This window comes from Rhea pennata, chromosome 10, assembly GCF_028389875.1.
Source record: "Rhea pennata isolate bPtePen1 chromosome 10, bPtePen1.pri, whole genome shotgun sequence".
NCBI classification, from domain to species: domain Eukaryota; kingdom Metazoa; phylum Chordata; class Aves; order Rheiformes; family Rheidae; genus Rhea; species Rhea pennata.
Window position 1 is genome coordinate 3,484,405 of NC_084672.1, and position 19,864 is coordinate 3,504,268.

The 19,864-nt window shown below is 55.8% G+C and overlaps 1 protein-coding gene across 1 annotated transcript in view; it reads left to right on the top strand.

Annotated features, from left to right (window-relative positions):
• The window catches only part of IGDCC3 (immunoglobulin superfamily DCC subclass member 3), an 87,030-nt gene extending 79,053 nt beyond the window's left edge, over positions 1-7,977 (top strand). Inside the window, exons 8-14 of the mRNA XM_062584001.1 lie at positions 153-400; positions 1,045-1,209; positions 6,361-6,549; positions 6,820-6,924; positions 7,299-7,437; positions 7,537-7,744; positions 7,834-7,977. Coding sequence (XP_062439985.1) covers positions 153-400; positions 1,045-1,209; positions 6,361-6,549; positions 6,820-6,924; positions 7,299-7,437; positions 7,537-7,744; positions 7,834-7,977 — 1,198 coding nt within the window. The remainder of the gene's footprint in view (positions 1-152; positions 401-1,044; positions 1,210-6,360; positions 6,550-6,819; positions 6,925-7,298; positions 7,438-7,536; positions 7,745-7,833) is intronic.
• Positions 7,978-19,864: the final 11,887 nt, after the last annotated feature.

Sequence of the window (19,864 nt, forward strand, 5' to 3'; positions counted from 1 at the left end):
GATGATCTTCCGTGGGCGGGTTAGTGCTGTGTGCACGGTGAGACCCATCGCAGTGGCCTGGGTGCAGCTGGGAGGGGAGGCATGTCTGTGCAGGGAGAGCTGTGGGCATCCCCAGTGCCTGAGGTGCTTGTCCCACTTGTGTCCCCACCTAGCACACTCACCATCTACGGGATCAACCAGGCGGATGAGGCCATCTACCAGTGCATCGCCGAGAACAGCGCCGGCTCCACGCAAGCCAGCGCTCGTCTGACAGTCTTGTGGGCAGATGGTCTGCCTGGTCCTCCGCAGAGCGTCAAGGCTGAGACAGTCTCTGCAACTACCATCCAGGTGTCTTGGAAAGAGCCACTGCAGAACACCAAGGAGATCATTGGCTACGTGCTGCACATTCGGAAAGCTGCAGGTACGGCACTCTGCCCGCTGCTCTGAGCTTCCTCATCCTTCATGCAGTTCAGCAGCAAGGCCCCCTGGATGAACCAGGTCTTCACCATGGTAGACCGTGCTGCCATTCGTGTTCTCTCTCGTCTTTGTGTTTCTGAAAGACAGAGACAAGGCAGTAACGGTGATGTGGATGTCCAAAGGGTGAGGCGAGCCGGGTGGCTGGCTTTCAGCCTTCCTAGGTATGTTACCTGCATTAATGCAAGACACTTTCTGGCTTGGGGCCCAGCTCATGAGAACCTGGCCCTCTTCAGCAGCTGCTGCATCTGGCACCACTCTGCCTCACTCTTCCCCCCTCACAGGCAGCTTCTTAGGGGCCGCTGGGCTGTCCTGCAGCACGCTTGTCCACCAAGCCCCGGGCTCGCAGCGCTAACTGCAGTAGCACAGGCTGGGGTTTCTTTTAGGAAAGGAAGGAAGGGGAAGCTGCATGGTCAAGACCTTGCTGCCCACTTAGGTCTCTGGCAAAGCATGCGGAAATGTAAGCAAACTAGAGTCGGGGCAGAGACGTTTCCTTGGTAGGAAACAAAATTACTGCTTACAAAAATCCGTTTAATCCTTTACCTCTTGCAAAGCCTAACGCCCGCTGCTCTCCCTTTCTTTGTGCTGCAGATCCTGTGGAGATGGAGTATCAGGAGGCTGTTAGCAAGAGCACGTTCCAGCAGCTAGTGACCGATTTGGAGCCTTCGACCAGCTATAGCTTCTATATAAAGGCTTACACCTCCCAGGGTGCCAGCAAAGCCTCAGAAGTCACAGTGGTGAGCACGCTAGGAGAAGGTAAGGAAGTCTTAACGCTTGAGCCATGAGATGCTTGAACCCCCCCAGTGTGTGGCAGCAGCACTGGTCACCCCAGTACCCCTCCTCAGCCCCTTGGCACACAGCCTGTATTGTTGCTGCTTGTTCCTGCTCCTCCTTGTACTCTAGGATACTGTGTAAAACTCACGTGGATCGTTACACGGGGGTCGACTGGCTGTCTTGAACGTGGCATTACCTCTCACGGCTTGTGTTGTAGCAGGGGGCAAGTGCACATCACTCCTCTTGCCCAGCTGATCTTGTGCATTGCAGCTACTCTGGGCTTTTCCTGAACTGCGGGTGCCTTGCTCAGGAAGCTTCTCAGCAGTCTCCAGCAGCTCTGGTACTCAGTGCTTCTTAACAGATGCCACATTTTCTGAGTCTGAATTTTGTTCTGCTCTGCCCTGGAGAAAGCACACCAGAGCTGAGCTGTCCTGACCTAGAGCCTTGGAGCAGCCTCTATTTCAGTAGGAAGCTGGGGCAGTCTCCAAGGCTTTTCCCTGGCTTGGTCACCCAGATGTGGCCACCAGTTAACTTCCCCAGAAAGAAGCTGGGTGCTTTAATGCAGGACACTTGTGCACAGACACCAAATAGAAACCACAACCCCTGTGAGAGCCGTCAAGTATCAGCCGGCTGTCAGCTGCCATTGCAGGGGTGTTTTCCTGCAGGCTCCTATGCCTCTCCAGCACCTCTGGAGCCTTCCTGGCTTATCATCTCACTTTTCCGAAAGTAATTTCTTAGGAACATTGCATCTTTCTCTGGAGCCCTCGGTAATTATGAATTTGGAGCAGAGAGGGCCTTGGAAATGAGGACATGATTTAGGATCAAAAGAAAGAATGGATTGACTTCCAGGTGGGGGATCTGAATCTCATTCCATTTTCTGCTGTTGCAGACATTTATTACAGCATTTAAGTAACAACACCAATAAATCCTTGCCCTGCTGGGTTGTTACCCTTCAAGTTTATTTCTTTGGCACTCGACAGGGAATCAGTCACCCTTTGAGTTTGTTTTTCCTTCCAATTTAGAAGTGGAGGGATTGACTAAGCTAAAATTTGAAACTCCTTGACCCAACGCTCTGAGTACAGCCACAGCAGCTAAAAGCCAGCCATGCTTCATAGAACTTGGTATATTTTGGGTCAAGCTAGACAGGACTTTTTGACATTATTACCTTCAATCACAATAGGAATAGTTAGGTATCTGATAATGGGATCATAAATTTATTGTCTCTTTGAAGTTTCAAGGCATCACTGTCCTTAAAAAAAAGGCTAGTCCTGTGTAACAGAGTTTCAGCAAAAAGCTACGTGTTCTGGAAAAAAAACAGCCCATTTAAAATTACTCAACCCCAGCTAGGGTTTGCCGTGTAGGAGGATAAAAAGAGACTGAAAAGCTCCAGTTCTGACTTGATTTGTAGGCAGGCTGGATGCAGGGGAAGGCAGGGCAGCCATGGCCCTGGTTCGCTTTGCTTGGGTCCCTGCTACCCTCCACTCATATACCTGGGAATGGACCCAACCAAACCAAGGTGTTGCTGCTTCTGCGGGATGGCCCCTGTCTTCCCGAAGTGCACCAAAGACCTGTGACTCGTCCAGGGCTGGGAGGGCACGTGGACCTGTGCAGGGAAACAGCTTTGGAAAAGGACGGGATTTCCCAGGCACGGGGCGTGCAGGAGCTGTAGTCTCAGCCGGCGTTGATGGAGCCTCCTCAGGGTGGCTCAGAGCGATGTGCATGAGATGTGTGCAAAGGTGTGCGCGCACGGATGTGCGCAAAGCCCCGCTCCACGGGCCCCCAGTTGTCACACCACCGCTGTGTCCTGCCCCACACGGAGGGGACGTGGGGAGCCCTTCTGCCTGCCTCGGACCGCTCGGCTCCGTGGGGCTGGGACAGCACTTGCCCGAGTGGCTGGTGGAGATGTTGGCAGCTGGAAATACTGCTCAGAGAGTGAATTACCATGTTAAAATGCCATTATTATTTGGAGCAGGAATACCATGGAGAAACGTCTGGGATGCTCAGCAATGGGACTGCTTTTGGCTTTGGGAGGTCGGCCTTTCAGTACGGGGTAACATGCCAAGGGAATGGGCTTGGCTGAAGTCTCCGATGCTTTCTAGAAGTAAGATGCTCCTTCCTTTGTGAGCAGTGAGAATTTAGATGAAAGGCAGAAGAAAGGAAGATGCCAAAGAGCATCTAAGCACGTTAACTTTATCCTCCTTAAGCTTCTCTCGCTAGAAGGGTCTTTCTGTCCTTCGTGGTGTTTGCTCTCCTTTCCCCCCAGCACTGACTGCTTTTCCATCCGGCACTAATTCTGCGCTTCCCGAGAGCGGGCGCTGGGAGCAGGCTGCGGAGCGGGTGCCTCCGAGGGGGAGCAGCCGGGCGAGCTCCAGAGGGACTCGGAGCTCGCGCGCTCCCCGTAAAACCCCTTGGCTTTCACGCTCTGGCGATCGTGTGCTCCTCTGCGAGCTCGCGGGCTCGGCTCTGGGCTCCTTTACGCCCTATCACAAATGTGCTGATATTTTAAATCGCAAACTATACCCGCTTCGTTAAGCAGCACACACCCCTGTTCTTGTCTTTTAATGCTTTTTAGGGTTTTCTCCAGGACTTTTTGACATTTCTCTAGGATGAAGACTGTTCCTTTAGTCATCTTCGGCTAAAGACACCTTCAAGAAGAAAGTTGAAATGACCTGGGGAAAATTCCAAACAGCACGGAAGAGGAAAACAAGTATCCCAGCCCTTAGCGTGAGGGAGATGCCTCACTTACGTTAGCTCCGTATTATGTCTTATATATACTTCTGTGAAGCACATACACTCGTGTGTGTACATATATCTCTACACACACACACATATACTGCATTCTGTATACACTTACTTGTGTAATGACATTATAAACAGCACATGCATTCTACAAGTACATACATATAAGCAATATTATACATATATAAATATATATATACACACTCAAAGTTTGAATAAATACTATATATTGCATACTTCTTTGAAGGAGAGAGATTCTTGTGGTTTTTTTTAATTAAATGTAAGGCTCTGCAACCATGAAATAAAGCCGACTCTTCACAAATCGGGATGGCCCACTTTAGTGTTTATTTGTCCATGGGATAATGTGATTTCCCTTTCTGTGGTGTTTTCACTCGTGAGCCAAGAAATGATTCTGTAAGCAAGGGTCCAACTTTTTTGAGGGGAGATCCAGACAATTTTTAATTTTGCCCTAAAGGGAATTGGGAGAACTAGGAAAAAAAATGCCATTGGATTAAAAAAAAAAAAAAAAAAGAGGTCTAGTCTTGGGAAGAATGGTACATTCTGGTATAAATTTAGTTTGCTGTGTGTTTTGCACCCAGAAATCGGTAAGCACAGACTTCCCATTTAGCGACGTGCGCGGCAGAATAAATCCTCGCACGGAGGAGTGCTTCAGGCCTTTTTTTTCCCCCGTTGCCAGCACGAGGGCAGGACGAGCTCGCTGGTCTCTCCTCCTGGATTCACGCGGAGATGCTCACCGAGGGCACCGGCAGAGCCCCCGCAGCCCGTGGGGACGTTGCACGGCCCCACCTGCTCGTCCGCAGGCGTTGGCCTTCCTGCTCCGCCGTCTCCGAAGCTCGGGCTTTCCGTGCCTGGGACGGCGCGAGCCGTGGTGCTGTGCGGTTTTGGCGGCGCTGTGAAGTTGCGGGACGTCCTTTTCCGCTCTTGCCGGGCTTAGACTGACACGACCGCGTTTCATCGGCTTTTCCGCTCAATGGCTGTGCTGACCTCTGTGCAAAAGGCCACTGCCAAGGTTGGGTTCTCAAGGCTTAGCGTTTGCACACCCTTTGGGGAAAACAGGACAAGAAGCTGCACAGGTCCGGTGTGAGCCCAGCAATCCTTATACCCAGGGACTTCTGGGCTTATAGTTGGAATTGGAAAATAGCTCTGCCTCCAGGCCTGCTCTTGGCCAGAGGATGCTGGAGAAGCAGAGCCCGGGGACCGGGCAGAGGGTTGTGGTGCCTGGCGCTTCGCACCTGCTGAACGGTGCGAAAGGCTCAGGAAGAGATGGGAGCATTTGGCCTTCTGTGGGAATTAGGTGAAAAAAAATCATTGCTGAAAAGTCCTGCAGAGACACATCTCTGCATTGATGTGAACGGCGAAAGGGATGGGAAGGAGAGACGTTCAGGGGCCGCGTGGCCCGCTGTGACCGCAGCATCGCGTAGGGCTCCATGGAGGGCTTTGTGCAGAACCAGCTCCAGAAAGCCCGTGTGGTTAACTCACGAGAAAACGGGCCCTGGTTTGCAAACCCGCACCTCTCAGCCCAGCGGATGGCACAAGCTGAGGTTAGGCAGCCGCCTGGGGCCCCGGGGAGGACGTGGCAATGACGCCTTGCTGCAGCCCACCCCAAGGACGAGGGCAGGAGTCTTTGGTGTTGGAGGGGCTGCCACTGGCAGTAGCAGAAGGCATCCCAGTGGCCTTTGAACCAGGCCTCGGTTCAGCAGGGACCCAGCTAAACCCCTGTGCGTCCCTGAGGCCAGGTAAGTGCGTGCCTACGGCCAGGCAGTGACCTTGGGCTGCTCAGGCGTTGAGGGCTGTTACTGAAGCTGCTCCGGTTCTCTCCTCATTCCCCTGCCCCGATGCCAGAACCGCAAACCTCCTTCCCAAAGCCGGCAGGGCGAGCCGGCTCCCGCGCGCCCTGCAAGCCAGCGCAGGTACCTAGCGAGCTCGGCTGAGTGGCAGCATGTTTCACCTCCTGCTGCTAAGATGGATGTCTCCGGCTCCATCGCTTCTGGTTGCTTCCTCTCTCAGGGATTAATTGCTCTGAAGGGGCCTCGCTGCCCCAGGGTGAGGGCAAAGGAATGGAATTGGGGAATGCATTTCCCTAGTCGCTGCATTCCTGCGCTGACCTGGTGGGGCTGGGCATCGGATTGCAGCTGGAGGCTGAAGGTAGCCTCGTGCAGCCTCTTCGCTTGCTGAACCGAGCATAGGAAGAACTCAGAAACTCATGCAATTTACTGATGAAATTCAGAATCCAGGATCTGGTCTAATCTGATTTTCTCAGTCTCATCCAGCATGGTCTTTGGCTCGAAGACTGCAGGGGAAGCCTGGTGGGGCTTTCTCACCATGCAGACCGGAGCACATGCATGACCCACTGTCTTTCTCTCTCTGTTTCAGTCCCAGCGATGCCATCCCTCTTCATCAAAGTCATCAACAGCACCACTGTCCAGGCCACCTGGGAGCCTTCCATCAAACTGGGCCAGCACGAAGGCTTCAAACTCTTCTATCGCAAAGTCCACCTCTCGCAGTACACCGGCCCAGTGGTGCTGCCCAGCAACGTAACAGCATACAACATCACCCACCTGGGTAGGTATGGTGACCACCCGATCCCCGTAGCCTCCGTAACCAGGGAAGACCTGCCTAGGGCATGTGGGTGAGCTATTAAAGGGAAGATGTTGCCACTCTTTCCTGGGTTTTTTGGATGCTTTCCCATTTGCAGGTGGCAGAAGTTTGCCTCGTGAGTTATTTGCAGCAGTCCCCCGTGTTTGGTGAGATGTTTCCCCAGTAAGGACGCTCCTGGGGAGAGAAGCCTAATGCTTTAGCCTGAAACACTTTCTTGTGCCTCTTCCCAAACAGATGCGTTGGTGGTGTATGAAGTCAAACTCCTCGCTTATAACCAGCATGGGGATGGCAATTCAACTGTCCGCTTTGTGTCCTTGAGGGAAACCATGGAAAGGACAGGTGGGGAGTTTTCCATTGGGAATATCTTCAAAACACAGATAGTTACTGCTCCTCCAGCCGTGTTAGAGTAAATACTGATCTGAGGGGCACCTGCCTGCTCGTTCATTAAATCACTGCGTCTGCTAATGGCAGCCTGGGCAACGGGCCTGGGTCTCCACGGACCTCCTGGTCCTGTGCTCACTGCAGTTGCCTTCACGGGGCCCGGCTTTGGCTCTGAGCTCCCACTGAGCTATAGCGGGGAGCCGGCACGTAACGGCCGCCTCTCGCCGTGCCCCTTGGAGCCCAGCAGGGAGGTGAAGTCAGCTCCCAAAGGCTGGCAGAGCAATCGGAAAGCAGCACCACTGACCCTTCCCCCTCCCCGTTTCGTCTGCCAGTGCTGAATCCCCCCTGCGACTGCGTGAAGGACGAGCAGAACAACAAGACCTCCACGACGGGTATCATCATCGGCATCCACATCGGCGTCACGTGCATCATATTCTGCGTCCTCTTCCTCATGTTTGGGTACAGAGGAAGGTAGGAGCCGCTGCCGAGGCCGCTCGTGGGGCTGGGGGATGGAGGGGGCGAGCGGCACCGCCTTTGCTCACCCTCGGGCTCTGCCGCTTGGTTTTTCAGGCTGCTGATGTGTAAAAACGTGCAGGAGCAGCTGTCAACCCCGCAGGTCCCCCGGAGCCAGAGGAGCGCCGCGGGCCTCGTTCTCAACGGGGCCGCTCGCAGGGACCGCGACGACCGCGACTCGAGCGGAAAGCAGCTGGATCTGAACGAGCTGGAGAGGTTATTCCCAGCGCTGCCTTCCCGGGAGCAGCAGGGTAAAGACGTAACGGTAAGGGGCGGAGGCGCGGGAACGGGCGACGCAACCGGGCGCGTCCGGGAGCGACCTGCCGACGTCTCGGTGTTTTTCCCTCTTGCCAGGCGGCTCCGGAGCTGCCCGCCCGCCACGACGAGACCCAGCTATCCGCGCTGCCGCTGGACGACTTCAGCGTTATCGAGGAGGAGGCGCCGGCGCGGAGCCCGGGGCCCGCGGCCGCCCGCCACGGTCCCGCCAACGAGGGATAAGCTGCGCCGACTCGAACCCTCTTGTAGGAGTTCCCAGAAACCAAACCCCCGGCTGGTGATATCTTTACAATCTCAGGTCAATTTAAGATTTCTACGGTCTGATTGTTATTTTTTTGTTTTGCTTTATTTTTATATATATATATAAATATACATACATATATATATATATATATATATATATATATACACACATATACACACACACAGCCTTTTTGAAACTCTGTGAAGTTGATCTCTCTGACCGGCCTCGGGCCTCTGTGTGTGCTTCTTTCGATGGCTGCGTTCTCGAGCCTGGTCAGGATGGGTCAGAGCCTCCTTGGATGAGTTTGGAGTTTGGCAAACTCTTCCCGTCTCCGGCAGGTTGGGAATATGGTGAGCCTCGTTCTCTTGGCGTCACGGACTTCTTCCTGAATAGCAGCTTTAGGACTACTTTTTGGATCTATTTTTTATTTCAAGAAGACTGGATGAGGAGAAATCCTTCTAACTTGACTCCAAAAATTGAGGCCTGGGAAGGCTGTTGCTCCATGGATTTGTGTGTTTTTTTTTTTGTTTTTTTTTTTGGTACACTTTCTCTATTTCTCAGGATACTTTTTTGCTGATTGTCTCTAAATAAGAAGAAAAAAAAAAAAACAGTGTGTGTGTCGAAGGAGGCCTACCTGAGGGCTACTGAAAGACTTGGACGAACAACCCGAGTGAAATCCGAACCTACCTCAACCGGAATGAATGTCTTCTGGGAAGCCGAACTGTCTGCGTCTTCCTTCGTGTTCAGCAGCCAGTAGCGTAGCGCTTGGTCAGTGCAAGCTTGGTCCTACCTCAGCAGTGGCGCTCCGTACCTGCCGCGGCGGCGTTTCTGTCGTCGTTCCAGTGTAAAGCACTTCCAAACCTTGAAAGCAATGGTCTACCTCAAGCGCGACAGAAAGTCGGGGGCGCGCGCCGCCGCCTCCCCCTCGCAGCGCGCCCGGCGCGAAGCAGAGCTTTACTCCTAGGCACGCGGCGGAGATTCCTACCGCGGCGTTGGCTTGTTTCGGTTTTTTTGTTTTGGTTTGGTTTTTTGTTTTTTTTTTGACTTTGAAGACTGTCGGGGTGGCCGCGGACGCGCTCGTGCTGACGCCGATGCCGGCACCGCGCGCCCGCGGGGCCAAGGTCGGCGCCGGTTGCCCCTGCCCGGCCGCGCCGGGGCCGGTCCCGGCGAGCGCCGGCCCGAGCAGCGTGAAGCGCCCGCGAGGTGGGAGCGCCGGGGCCGCGTCCCGTCGGAGCCCGGACGAGGAGAGCCCGGCCAGGCGCTTGCGGAGGACGCGAAGCCGCCGGGCTGGGACGGGACGAGAGCAGGGCCGAGGAGAGGAGGCTCCCGGGCGGGCGATGCTGCGCCGGCGGGCGCTCGGGGCCGCCCCTTGCCCCGCCGAGACCAAAGAGAGGGTTCGCGCGGTGCCCGGCCGCCCGGGAGGGGTGCTGGAAAGCAGGGGGGCCGCGGCAGTTCGAGCTCCTTGTGCAGGCGGTGGTAAATCTCGTGTCGCCCATCTCAAGAGCGAAAGGAGTCGGGAGTTTTGCGTTTATCCTTCCCGCTCCCGATCGATGTAACGGCTTAAACATGGGTGGTGGGGGGACGCTCAGCTCCTCCTGGCCTGCGCGGGCCAAAACGGGATCAAATCCAGCAGGTTCAGGGGCTTTTATTTCACTCAAACGCCTGATCTTGCTGCAATTCTCCAGCGAGCTGGAGCTCCGGGCCGCCGTTAGACTTCACCTCCCCGTCCGCCGGCTTGTGTCCGCAGCTCGGGGCGAGTCCGGATCTCCTCCTCTCGCCCTGCTCCCTGCCCAGCCAAGCTTGGGGTTTTGTTGGGTTTTTTGTGTAACGCTGAAGTTCACGTTGAGTAAGTACTGTTGCCAAAGCGAACACATGACTTCTTAGACTAGCTTTCGGCTCAGAAATCCTGCAGCTGTGAACACGCTATTAATTTAATATCATGGTATTGTGATATTGTAATAGTAACAAGTATTTGTCACTATTTCCTTTTATTAAAGGGAAATGCTGTGCCATTTGACTAGTTGAAATATGGTAGTATGTCAAGAATAGGGTTTTTTTTTTAATTATTATGCAGAAATGTGATGGCTTAAACCAACGCAGCCCGCGTGTGTTGGTTTGAGGCAGCTGAAGATGGATGTGAATCTTTAAAGACTCTTTTTAGACGTTTAGCTTTTCCTCTTCCGGGGGTTTCTTCTATGCTCGTGTCAATCCGTACCGTTGGGACCTACCCGCAGAGGTCGGCGCAGTCCAGCCTCCGAAGCCCGGCGATTCGGCAGGACGACGCGACCTCACCCGAACTCCCAAAGCCTCCCAGGCCCGCCGAGCTGCGCAGGAAACCCTGGGACAGCAAGTCGGGGGCGCCGGTGGCCCGAGGGCTTCTGCGCTGGAAACCTCTCCCGGCCGGGGCCCGGATGCCTGGGGGCTCTGGGACGCGCCGGGCCGAAGGCATCGCCGCGGCGGCTCGCGGCGCGCACGGCGGGCGGGCGGGCGGGCGGGCTGCTCTCCCCGCGGGCGCGCCGCGAGCTCTCGAGCGGCTTTGCCAGATTTTCGTGCCTCCCTTTTAATCGGGGGGAATCAAAATGTTGCCTCTGGGGACAAAAACAATTGCTGATTAGCGGGCAGATACTGGATCTCATGCAAGCTGCTGGGAGCCACCAAAGTTCGGGATAGGGATCTTGTCCTGTGATATTTTTCCAAGGAAATAACCCCGTTGATTCAATTAACTGCCCTTCCTGGGCCGTTCCAAAACCTTCTGGCTTTTCCAGCTGTGGTGAGATGAAATTGCAGCAAGGACTAAAGTATCCAAAAGCTGATTTTTGGTAACCCATAATGGGCACAACCTGTTCTCGGCGAGCTCGCGTTTACCGGAGACGGCTGCTACCTCAGGGATAGTATCCACGTTACGTTTAGTTGGACAGGGACTAGCTGCATGCTGCGACAGGGTATTTGCGTGCCGTCGGACTGAGGCATTCGTGTGTCTAACGCCCCTTCCTTCCTGCTTGCTTTGTGAAGATGCTGGAGAGCCGAAGCGCGGGGCCAGCTCGGGGGCGGAGAAGCTCCCACCCAGAGCGCTGGCGGGCGAGGGCGGTCCGGTCTAGCGGGCAGCAGCGGCGAAGAACGGCGGTGCGGCGCCGTCCCCTAGGAGAGGTCCCCCGCGCGGCCGGAGATCGCCGGGGCGAAGAAGCCTCGCCTCGTTTTTCACCTTTTTTTTTTTTTTTTTTAAGTTATTTAAGCAGCGGGGAGCCCAAAGTCGGCGGGGCCGGGGAGGGGAAGGCGGTGTCTGCGCGCGGGCGCACGGGGCGCAGGAGGCTGCCGTGCCCGCGCGGGACGCGGCCGGCCGCGCGCCCTCCTGAGCTCCCCGGCGGCGCGCGAGCCCGGGAAGATCAATCAGAAAAGGAAATTAAAAGCCTGTGAGAGCAGAGGGCAGCGGCGCGCAGGGAGCAGCCGCTCCGTCGACTTCCTTCGCCTGCGCTAACACTGTTTGGAAATAAATCCCTGCCCGTGCAGATTAAAGGCAGATTAAAGATCGTATCTGGCAACCTGATGCCTCCTAATTTATTTTCCTCACCCACCAAACCAAAAAAATAAAAAGGGGGAAGCGAGGCGCTTTGGGCAGTTTCCCGGGAAAGGAGCATCCTCGGCCCGGGCTCTCGGCTCGCCTGCGGCGGCCCGAATCCACCGGGGCCGTGCAAATCGGCGGAATGGCTCCGGGCTCGCGCCAGCGTGAGCCGGAGCAGCGGCGAGCCGGGCCGCGGGGAGAGGCCGGATTTCACGGGGCTTCGCAGCGGCTCTGCCTTACAAAGCAAAGAGGGATTTTTTTTTTTTTTTTTTTTTTACTTTGATCGTCTTTGCAGCATTTAAACTCGCAATATCTTTACGTTCGTAATAAAGTAATAATAAGGCGACGAAACTTTGTCCCAGCCCTCTTCGGGAATCAGCTGTGAAAGTAATACGAAAAACCCAAATTGTGAAGCACTTTTCTACTGTTTGTTTTCTATCTTTCTTACTTTAAACTGTTTCGATATTTGAAATCCCACTGATCCTACGATTGTTAGCTCTGTATAAAAAAGAATTAAACCCAGTTTTTTGTAGTTTGCTCTGTTTAGTTTTAGCCTGTGGCTACTTGTACAAGAAAAAATAAAAACTAGAATAAATTAGCTCTAGCTCTTCGGCCTGAGCGGTGCTTTGTTATCGCAGCAGAAGGTGGGAACCGCACCGGCGCCGGCTGCTCGCCGTGGCAGAGTTTGGCAGCGGATTTTAACCACGTTAAAAACGGATAACGAAGTCTCCGCAACTAAGCGAAACGCTGTAGTCGCCGCGGATCGGTTCCGGATGCCGCGCAGCGCCGAAAGCCCAGGCGGCGTGACCAAAACGGCCCGCGGCGAAAGGGCTTAGCTGCCCCGCGAGCGGAGCGCGGCCGCGCGGGCGCTGGGACGGCACGCGAGCCGGCGTGCCTTGAGCGAGCCGGCGTGCCCCGGGCGAGCCGGCGTGCCTTGAGTGAGCCGGCGTGCCCTGGGCGAGCCGGCGTGCCTCGAGCGAGCCGGTGTGCCCCAGGCGAGCCGGCGTGCCCCGGGCGAGCCGGCGTGCCTCGAGCGAGCCGGTGTGCCCCGGGCGAGCCGGTGTGCCCCGAGCGAGCCGGCGTGCCTTGAGCGAGCCGGCGTGCCCCAAGAGAGCCAGCGTGCCCCGGGCGAGCCGGCGTGCCTCGAGCGAGCCGGTGTGCCCCGGGCGAGCCGGTGTGCCCCGGGCGAGCCGGCGTGCCCCGAGCGAGCCGGCGTGCCTCGAGCGAGCCGGCGTGCCCTGGGCGAGCCAGCGTGCCCCAAGAGAGCCAGCGTGCCCCGGGCGAGCCGGCGTGCCTCGAGCGAGCCGGCGTGCCCCAGGCAAGCCGGCGTGCCCTGGGCGAGCCGGCGTGCCTTGAGCGAGCCGGCGTGCCTTGAGCGAGCCGGCGTGCCCCGAGAGAGCCAGCGTGCCCCAAGCGAGCCAGCGTGCCCCGGGCGAGCCGGCGTGCCTCGAGCGAGCCGGCGTGCCCCAGGCGAGCCGGCGTGCCTTGAGCGAGCCGGCGTGCCCCGAGCGAGCCGGCGTGCCTCAAGCGAGCCGGTGTGCCTTGAGTGAGCCGGCGTGCCCCGGGCGAGCCGGCGTGCCTCGGGCGAGCCGGCGTGCCTCGAGCGAGCCGGCGTGCCCCAGGCAAGCTGGCGTGCCCCGAGCGAGCCGGCGTGCCTCGAGCGAGCCGGCGTGCCTTGAGCGAGCCGGTGTGCCCCAGGCGAGCCGGCATGCCCCAAGCGAGCCGGCGTGCCTCGAGCGAGCCAGCGTGCCTTGAGCGAGCCGGTGTGCCCCAGGCGAGCCGGCGTACCCCAAGCGAGCCGGCGTGCCTCGAGCGAGCCGGCGTGCCTTGAGCGAGCCGGTGTGCCCCAGGCGAGCCGGCATGCCCCAAGCGAGCCGGCATGCCTCGAGCGAGCCGGCGTGCCCCAGGCAAGCTGGCGTGCCCCGAGCGAGCCGGCGTGCCTTGAGCGAGCCGGTGTGCCCCAGGCGAGCCGGCGTGCCCCAAGCGAGCCGGCGTGCCTCGAGCGAGCCGGCGTGCCTTGAGCGAGCCGGTGTGCCCCAGGCGAGCCGGCGTGCCCCAAGCGAGCCGGCGTGCCTCGAGCGAGCCGGCGTGCCTTGAGCGAGCCGGTGTGCCCCAGGCGAGCCGGCGTGCCCCAGGCGAGCTGGCGTGTCCCGGGTGCCTGCGGTGAGCCCCGGGTGAGCCGGCGTGCCTCGAGCAAACTGGCATGCCCTGAGTTAGCCGGCGTGCCCCGAGCGAGCCGGCGTGCCCCGAGTTAGCCAGCGTGCCCCAGGTGCCTGCTGGGCTCCAGTGGGCGCTGGAAACGCCCTGGGAATCGGTTCCTGCTGCCAGCCCAGCTCGAGCCGCTGCAGCGGCGGCTCGGGGAGGGCCGGGGCAGCGAGCGTCAGGAGGGCAGCTTGGGGAGCACCAGCTCTATGAAGGAACAGCCCAACTCTTTCCTCCTCCGTTTCATTCCTCCTATTGCAAAAGGAAATTTAGAGTAAAATTCCGCAGGAAATTCATGAAGTGGAGACAAGCGGCTCCTTTTAAAGGATGTTTCAATAAGCAGGGCAGTGAAAAAAGTCACCCTGAGCAACTCGCAGGTGCTTTTTGAGACTGCTAAGTTGTAGTGCTGAGCATCTAAATACATATTTCATAACAAATGCAAGCACAAAAACTGATTCTACTGCTCAGTTGCAATGTGAAAGGTGAAAAAAGATCGGAGTTAGTTAACGCTGAGGATTTCGTAGCAGATTTGGGAATCGAGGTACTGCATAAAGCGCTTGGCTTTCATTAAAGAGGGACTTGCCTTGCCTTCACAGCAATTAAAAAATAAGCTGGAAAATATTAATCCAAAGAAGTCAAAACAATAAGAAGAAAAAAAAGGAGCAGCCACGCAATGCTTTTAAGTCTTGCAGTTTTCAGCAGTCTTTTGGTTTGGGGCTACCGGGAATAGCCGCAGGGCCAAGAAGAGGCGCCCGCGCCCGGAGCTCTCGCCCCACCACCCCGGAGGGCCGCCGAAAGCAGCTTCGCTTGGCTCAGGGGATCTCGTGTCTCCGCGGGGAACGTTCGCGCTCCGCTCCTGCGCCCCCAGAACGCGCCGGGAAGGCGGCTCGGCTCCTGCCAGCTCCCGCGGGGCTGTCGGAGGACCCCGCAGCGCTGCAGAGGACCTTCCCCCCGACGTCCTAGTTACAGCCCTGCCAACGCGCCGAGGATTTATATCCGCCCGTAAAGCCCTAACTCTCCGAAAGGTCATTTGCGCTTTAATACGGCTCAGGCATTACAGTTTCGTTTGCTGACACTTTTATGAATCTAGGCTTAATTTCAACCGGGCTGCTGTAAAACCTTTATAGGGACGTTCTCCGCCTTGGAAAATCATCTCTAAAACCCAAGGGCTGGAGCATCTTCAGCAGCTGCGGGTGAGCGGCGCAGAGCGGCCGGCGGAGTCCCCGGGTCGGTGTTCCCGGCCCCGCTGCGCTGCAACTCTCCGCTGCTCGCCACCCCTGGCCAGGATAAATTAAAAATTGGCCTAATTTCGTAAGAAACTCGCTCATTCTCCAAACCTTGTGTTGTCCAGAAAGCTATTTCCTTAGCACTGAACCAGCTAAATTAGTCTTGCTCAGAGATTTGAAGGAGCTTGTCTTGTTTATTGAGCGATAAATACAACGGTACAGTAACTAAATTCATCAGTCGCTAAACATCGCCGCTGGGAACGGCCATTTCCGACATCCAATCTACAGCTGCATGAATATTTTAGAGCCCTCCTTCCCTTGGGCACCCGCCTTATCTCTGGAGCCTGGATATTATTTTCTGCTTTTCAGCTTTTTGGATGTATTGGAGGAAATGTCATTATTTGGACCTGTGTGGATTACAGTGGACTTTCCTAAACCAATTTATATTGGCAGGCTGCTGTTTTTTTAAAAACCCCTATAAATCACTCCTATGAATTTTAATAATATAACGCGGTTTCAAGCACGTTCCCCTAACACGGGACACGCTCTTGCAGCCAGCGCCAGCTCCCGAGGGCACGGACCGCCGCCGGAGGGTGCTGCGGGGAGACGTGCAGCGCCTCGGCCCCTTCCGCGCGAAGCCGCTCGGGTCCGAAGCAGCCTCTAACGGGGATTTAACGGCAACGTCATTAAAAAAAAAAAAAAAAAAAAAAAAAAGCATGCTGCTGCACATGCCGCTTGGGCGAATCTGGTTTTATTTTATCTGAGCGTCGAGAGAACAAAAGGCGGAATTAAATCTCGACTGCGCTAATCCATCAGGTCGGGCCGTAACCGGTGCCCTGTTTGCTTGCAGCAGACGAGAAAATTGGCACGGGAGGGACACGAGGCCGGCGGGCGCGGGACTCGGCCCCGGGGCCGAGCGGGACCGGCCCGCTCAGAAAGCTGGTGCCGCCCCGGAGCACTTGCATTTGGTGCAAAGCAACCGTGTTTGGGGCAAAGCGTAGTATTTTTGTGTTGGGTCGCGAACGGGTCAGAAAGCGCCGTGCCGCCGGCGTGCAACGCTGCCCGCGTGAGCGCGGCCCGTCCTGCGCTGCCGTCTACCAGGAGACACCCGCGCAAAACGCCCCACGAGCGCGGCCAAGGTCCCGACAGGCAAATTTGCACGGCTTTTGCCCGCTCATCTCCCCAGCCCAGACACACACAGCAGCCCCAGAGACAGACCCTCCTCGGCTCGCGGATTCAGCGACTGGTCACAAACCCTCGCCACCGGCAGCAAGTCACCTGCGGCCAGGTAATTAATTCCTTCAGTTGAAAATTTGTTTCTAGCATCAGGAGTTTCCTCCCCTCCCTGTCAAGACCCTCTCTGGAACAACAACAGCTTGGACAACCATTCCCAAGGCAGAGACGGGGGTTCAAAGGCAGCGGTTGATTGGGGGGGGAGATTTTCAGAGTTACCTTTTAGGAAATCCCAACTTGGACGTATTGGAGGGGGACAAATGTGATATGGATCGTACAACTTCATTAGCAGGCGACACAAGGCAGCACATGGGTGCAAACGAGCTGTCGTCAACCCATCTCGGCATCTTTGCTTTCCAGCAAGCCCATCCCAAACGTTCACCAGGTCTGCAGGTAAGAGCATGCCCGGGCTGCCCGGGGGCGTCCCGATTCCCTCGGCGCAGTGGTTGGCTCTCCCTCGGCCCTGCCAGCCACTTTTTCACCAGCTTTCCAGGGTGCCCAGCACAGAAAGAGCAGAATTACCAGCTCGACATGGGGACGGTCTGCTCGGTCCTGCAGAGGTGAGCATCTCCTACAGCTGGAACCTACAGACCTCCGCACCGCTTCTCTCTGCCAAAAGGACCGGAGAAGCTCAGCCTCTCCCTCCCACCTGCTGGCTGAGGATCGAAATCCTCTGCGTTTCTCTTTTGTTTCAATGCAGCCAAAATTGCAGAGAGAGACCAGGACTATTTCCTGCTATTTCCCCCAGTAAAGACATACGAGTAAGTCCAGAGGGCAGTCTCAAGCGTTGATTCAAGCTGTTTGATTCCCAACCGCTAAGTGGTCTAGAAACTCCCTCGCACTTTGAGGAGAGGCCAGGCCTCTTAACTGCCCCTTGACTTATTTTGACAAGCTCTGCCTTCGTCTAGCACACCACCACGAGTAACGTTCATTTTCTCCACACCTAAGTTGCAGTTACACCAACACGCTTTACAGAAACAGCGAGGTCCCCACGCTGTGCAGAGCCATTTACCCTTGTTTTCTGACGAGACAGAAAAGGGATAACAGGGCGGGATGGGGAATAAAAGTAAGGGCAGAAAGGAGAACTAACAAAACCTTCAACAGAGCTGGTTGTGGAGCATATCTTGGTGGTGCCTGCTCATGTTAGCAGCTCTTGGGCATTGCAGGTCCTTGGGAGGAGTTGATGAGGGCTTGGACTGGATACACCAGTGGTAGCACCAGTAATGTTCCCACCAGTAATGTTCCCACCAAAGAATTCACTTTCCTGTTGATGGCCCATGTCCTTAAGCTGAGCTGACAGTCTGACAAGGAGAAAATGACTGACGGAGACCCCTTCCTCGAGGGGTCTTCAATGGGAATTAGGGCTGAACCTCAGCCAAGTTAGATCCAGGCTCTACCGAAGCCATGGATCAACTCTCATGCTCAAAAGGTGCATCTCTATCAACAGTAAGGGGTTTATTCCCACCCCTGGGCTGGGATCCAGGGCAGCATTCAAGCATACACTCTCATTCCGGTCCATGGGCTCCCCTGTGCATCACATCCTGCTCGTGTTCAGCGCCCTACACGTGCGGGAGCCCGTTCTCCATCCTCCGCCAGGAAGACTCCAGCTCCAGAGGTCAGATCCGACCTTCAAATCTGATTCTTTTCCCAAACACTACAGTACGGATCCAGTCCTGAATCCAAGATTTTGGTTCAAGTCCCCAGAGTGACTTTGCTAGGCACCTTATGAAGGAAGTTTCTCCAGCAAAGGACGCAGCAGGAGGGAAGCAAAGTGGTCACATGTCCTCCCTGAAGACCCACGCAGGACCTTGCTCCTGCTTTCTAAGATTCAGCCTACATCTCTCAGGTCCAATGCAATTGCTATTTTAATGCTGAGGGGAAAGAAGAACAGTTTGTGCAGAGAGAATGCAAGCTTTTCAAAGGTTTTTGCTGCGATGATTTACTCTGAAATGTTGTCACGTTCATCATTAATCTATTTTTTCCCTTTCTGTAACTTAACCTGTGACAAGCAGACATTGTAAGTGCTTGATTTTCCAAGAATAAATTACAGTTTCATAAACGCTATTTTGCCTCGCTGCTCAATTTGCAAGTGAAATTATGCCAATTGCTTTGTTCACAGAATTTTATCCAGCACGAACAACACCATACCCAAGGTACATTCCTTTTAACCCTCAAGTTCTTTTCCTATGCAATATAACAGGAGGACATGGAAAAGTACGTGCCATGCCATGTGTTTTTGTGTTGTACGCTAACCACAAACAGATACGGAGGCACGGCTGCTTGTAAAACCCCGTGTCCGCAGATCTGGCAACGAGATAAGTCACAAACACCGCAAACCACTTCCGAAAGAGAAAATAATCCCTCCAATTCCAAATATTTACAGTTGCTGCCCCCTGGTTTAAAGAACGCCCCAAACGGCTCCGTGCGGAAGCGATTTACGGTCCTGGTTTGCGACTTGGCCCTCCAGGAGCCTCAGGCCAAACCTCGCCACGGGGCGCCGGAGCCGCCCTCGCTCCTCGGCTCGCCAGCGCCCTGCGGGGAGAGCAGGACCCCTCTGCCTCTGCCCGTCGGTCGGAAATCGCCCGAGGCACAGGGAGAACGAACTGCAGCCTGCAAACCACGCAGGACTGCTTTGCACTCACAGCACGGCGCCCTTCAGGTGCTCCGGGCTTGCCGCTCGGGATGTCTAATTTGCCACCCAGGTCGTGGGGAACTGGCCTCTTCCACCTGAAACAATTCCCTGCTCAGCCCATATTGAGCATGTATCCCTTGATGAGCTGTGTCTTGCAAACAGGTTTGAAATGTGTCTGTCTCCCAGCACCTGTAAGCGGTGGGGTTTTGCTCAGAGAGATGCGGTCGGAGAAGACACGGGTAGACAAATGCAAGAACAACCAAGAAAGCAAAAAAGCCGCATTCTCCCCTATCTCCTCATCTCTTCCAGCAAACCAGGGAAAGCTCAGGTCCTCCCTAGTGGTTTCTGCGCCCCAGTAAGTCTTTCCAGCAAAGCTGCCAGCCTGGAGCCTGCCAGTTTCTTTACTGACTGTCCAACGTGGGCCACAGGTAGCTTGGCCTGCCCTAAACATTCATAGGGGTAATAGCACATGCCAGGCACCAGCGGCTCTGCACAGCCCGTTCGGATGTTATTCTGGGTTCAGAGTGGCAAGAACCAAGTCCCTGCCCCAGCACAAACTCTCCTCAGCGTGGGGTTGTCTCTGCGTCCCCAAACTGGAGACACGGTTGCATGTGGCTTCAGGGGCTCCTCTAGGCTCCAGCGTCACAGGAATGGGGGCATCTGAAATCCCACATTTCCCTGTTTCTTAATGTGCCTACCACAACGGCTGCAGTGCGGCGTTAGCTCCCTGCTTCCAAGGGCAATAAAACCTGGAGCTAGAGAAGCTGAGGTGTGACCTAACGGTTAAGAAAGAATCACAAATGACAAATGCCCAGCTGCAAAACCTGGCTGTGGAGATAGTCGCAGATTAATTTAATTAACCATCCCACTAAGCAGCTTTTCACCTTTTTGAGGGGCCAGGACCTCCCTCTCAGCAAGTTGGAGCCCTTTGCAGCGTGGCTCAGGGTTATCAGCCTGGGCAACGTTCATCCGGGGAGTTTGGGAACAGCCGAAGGGTCGCCAGAGCCTGGCCG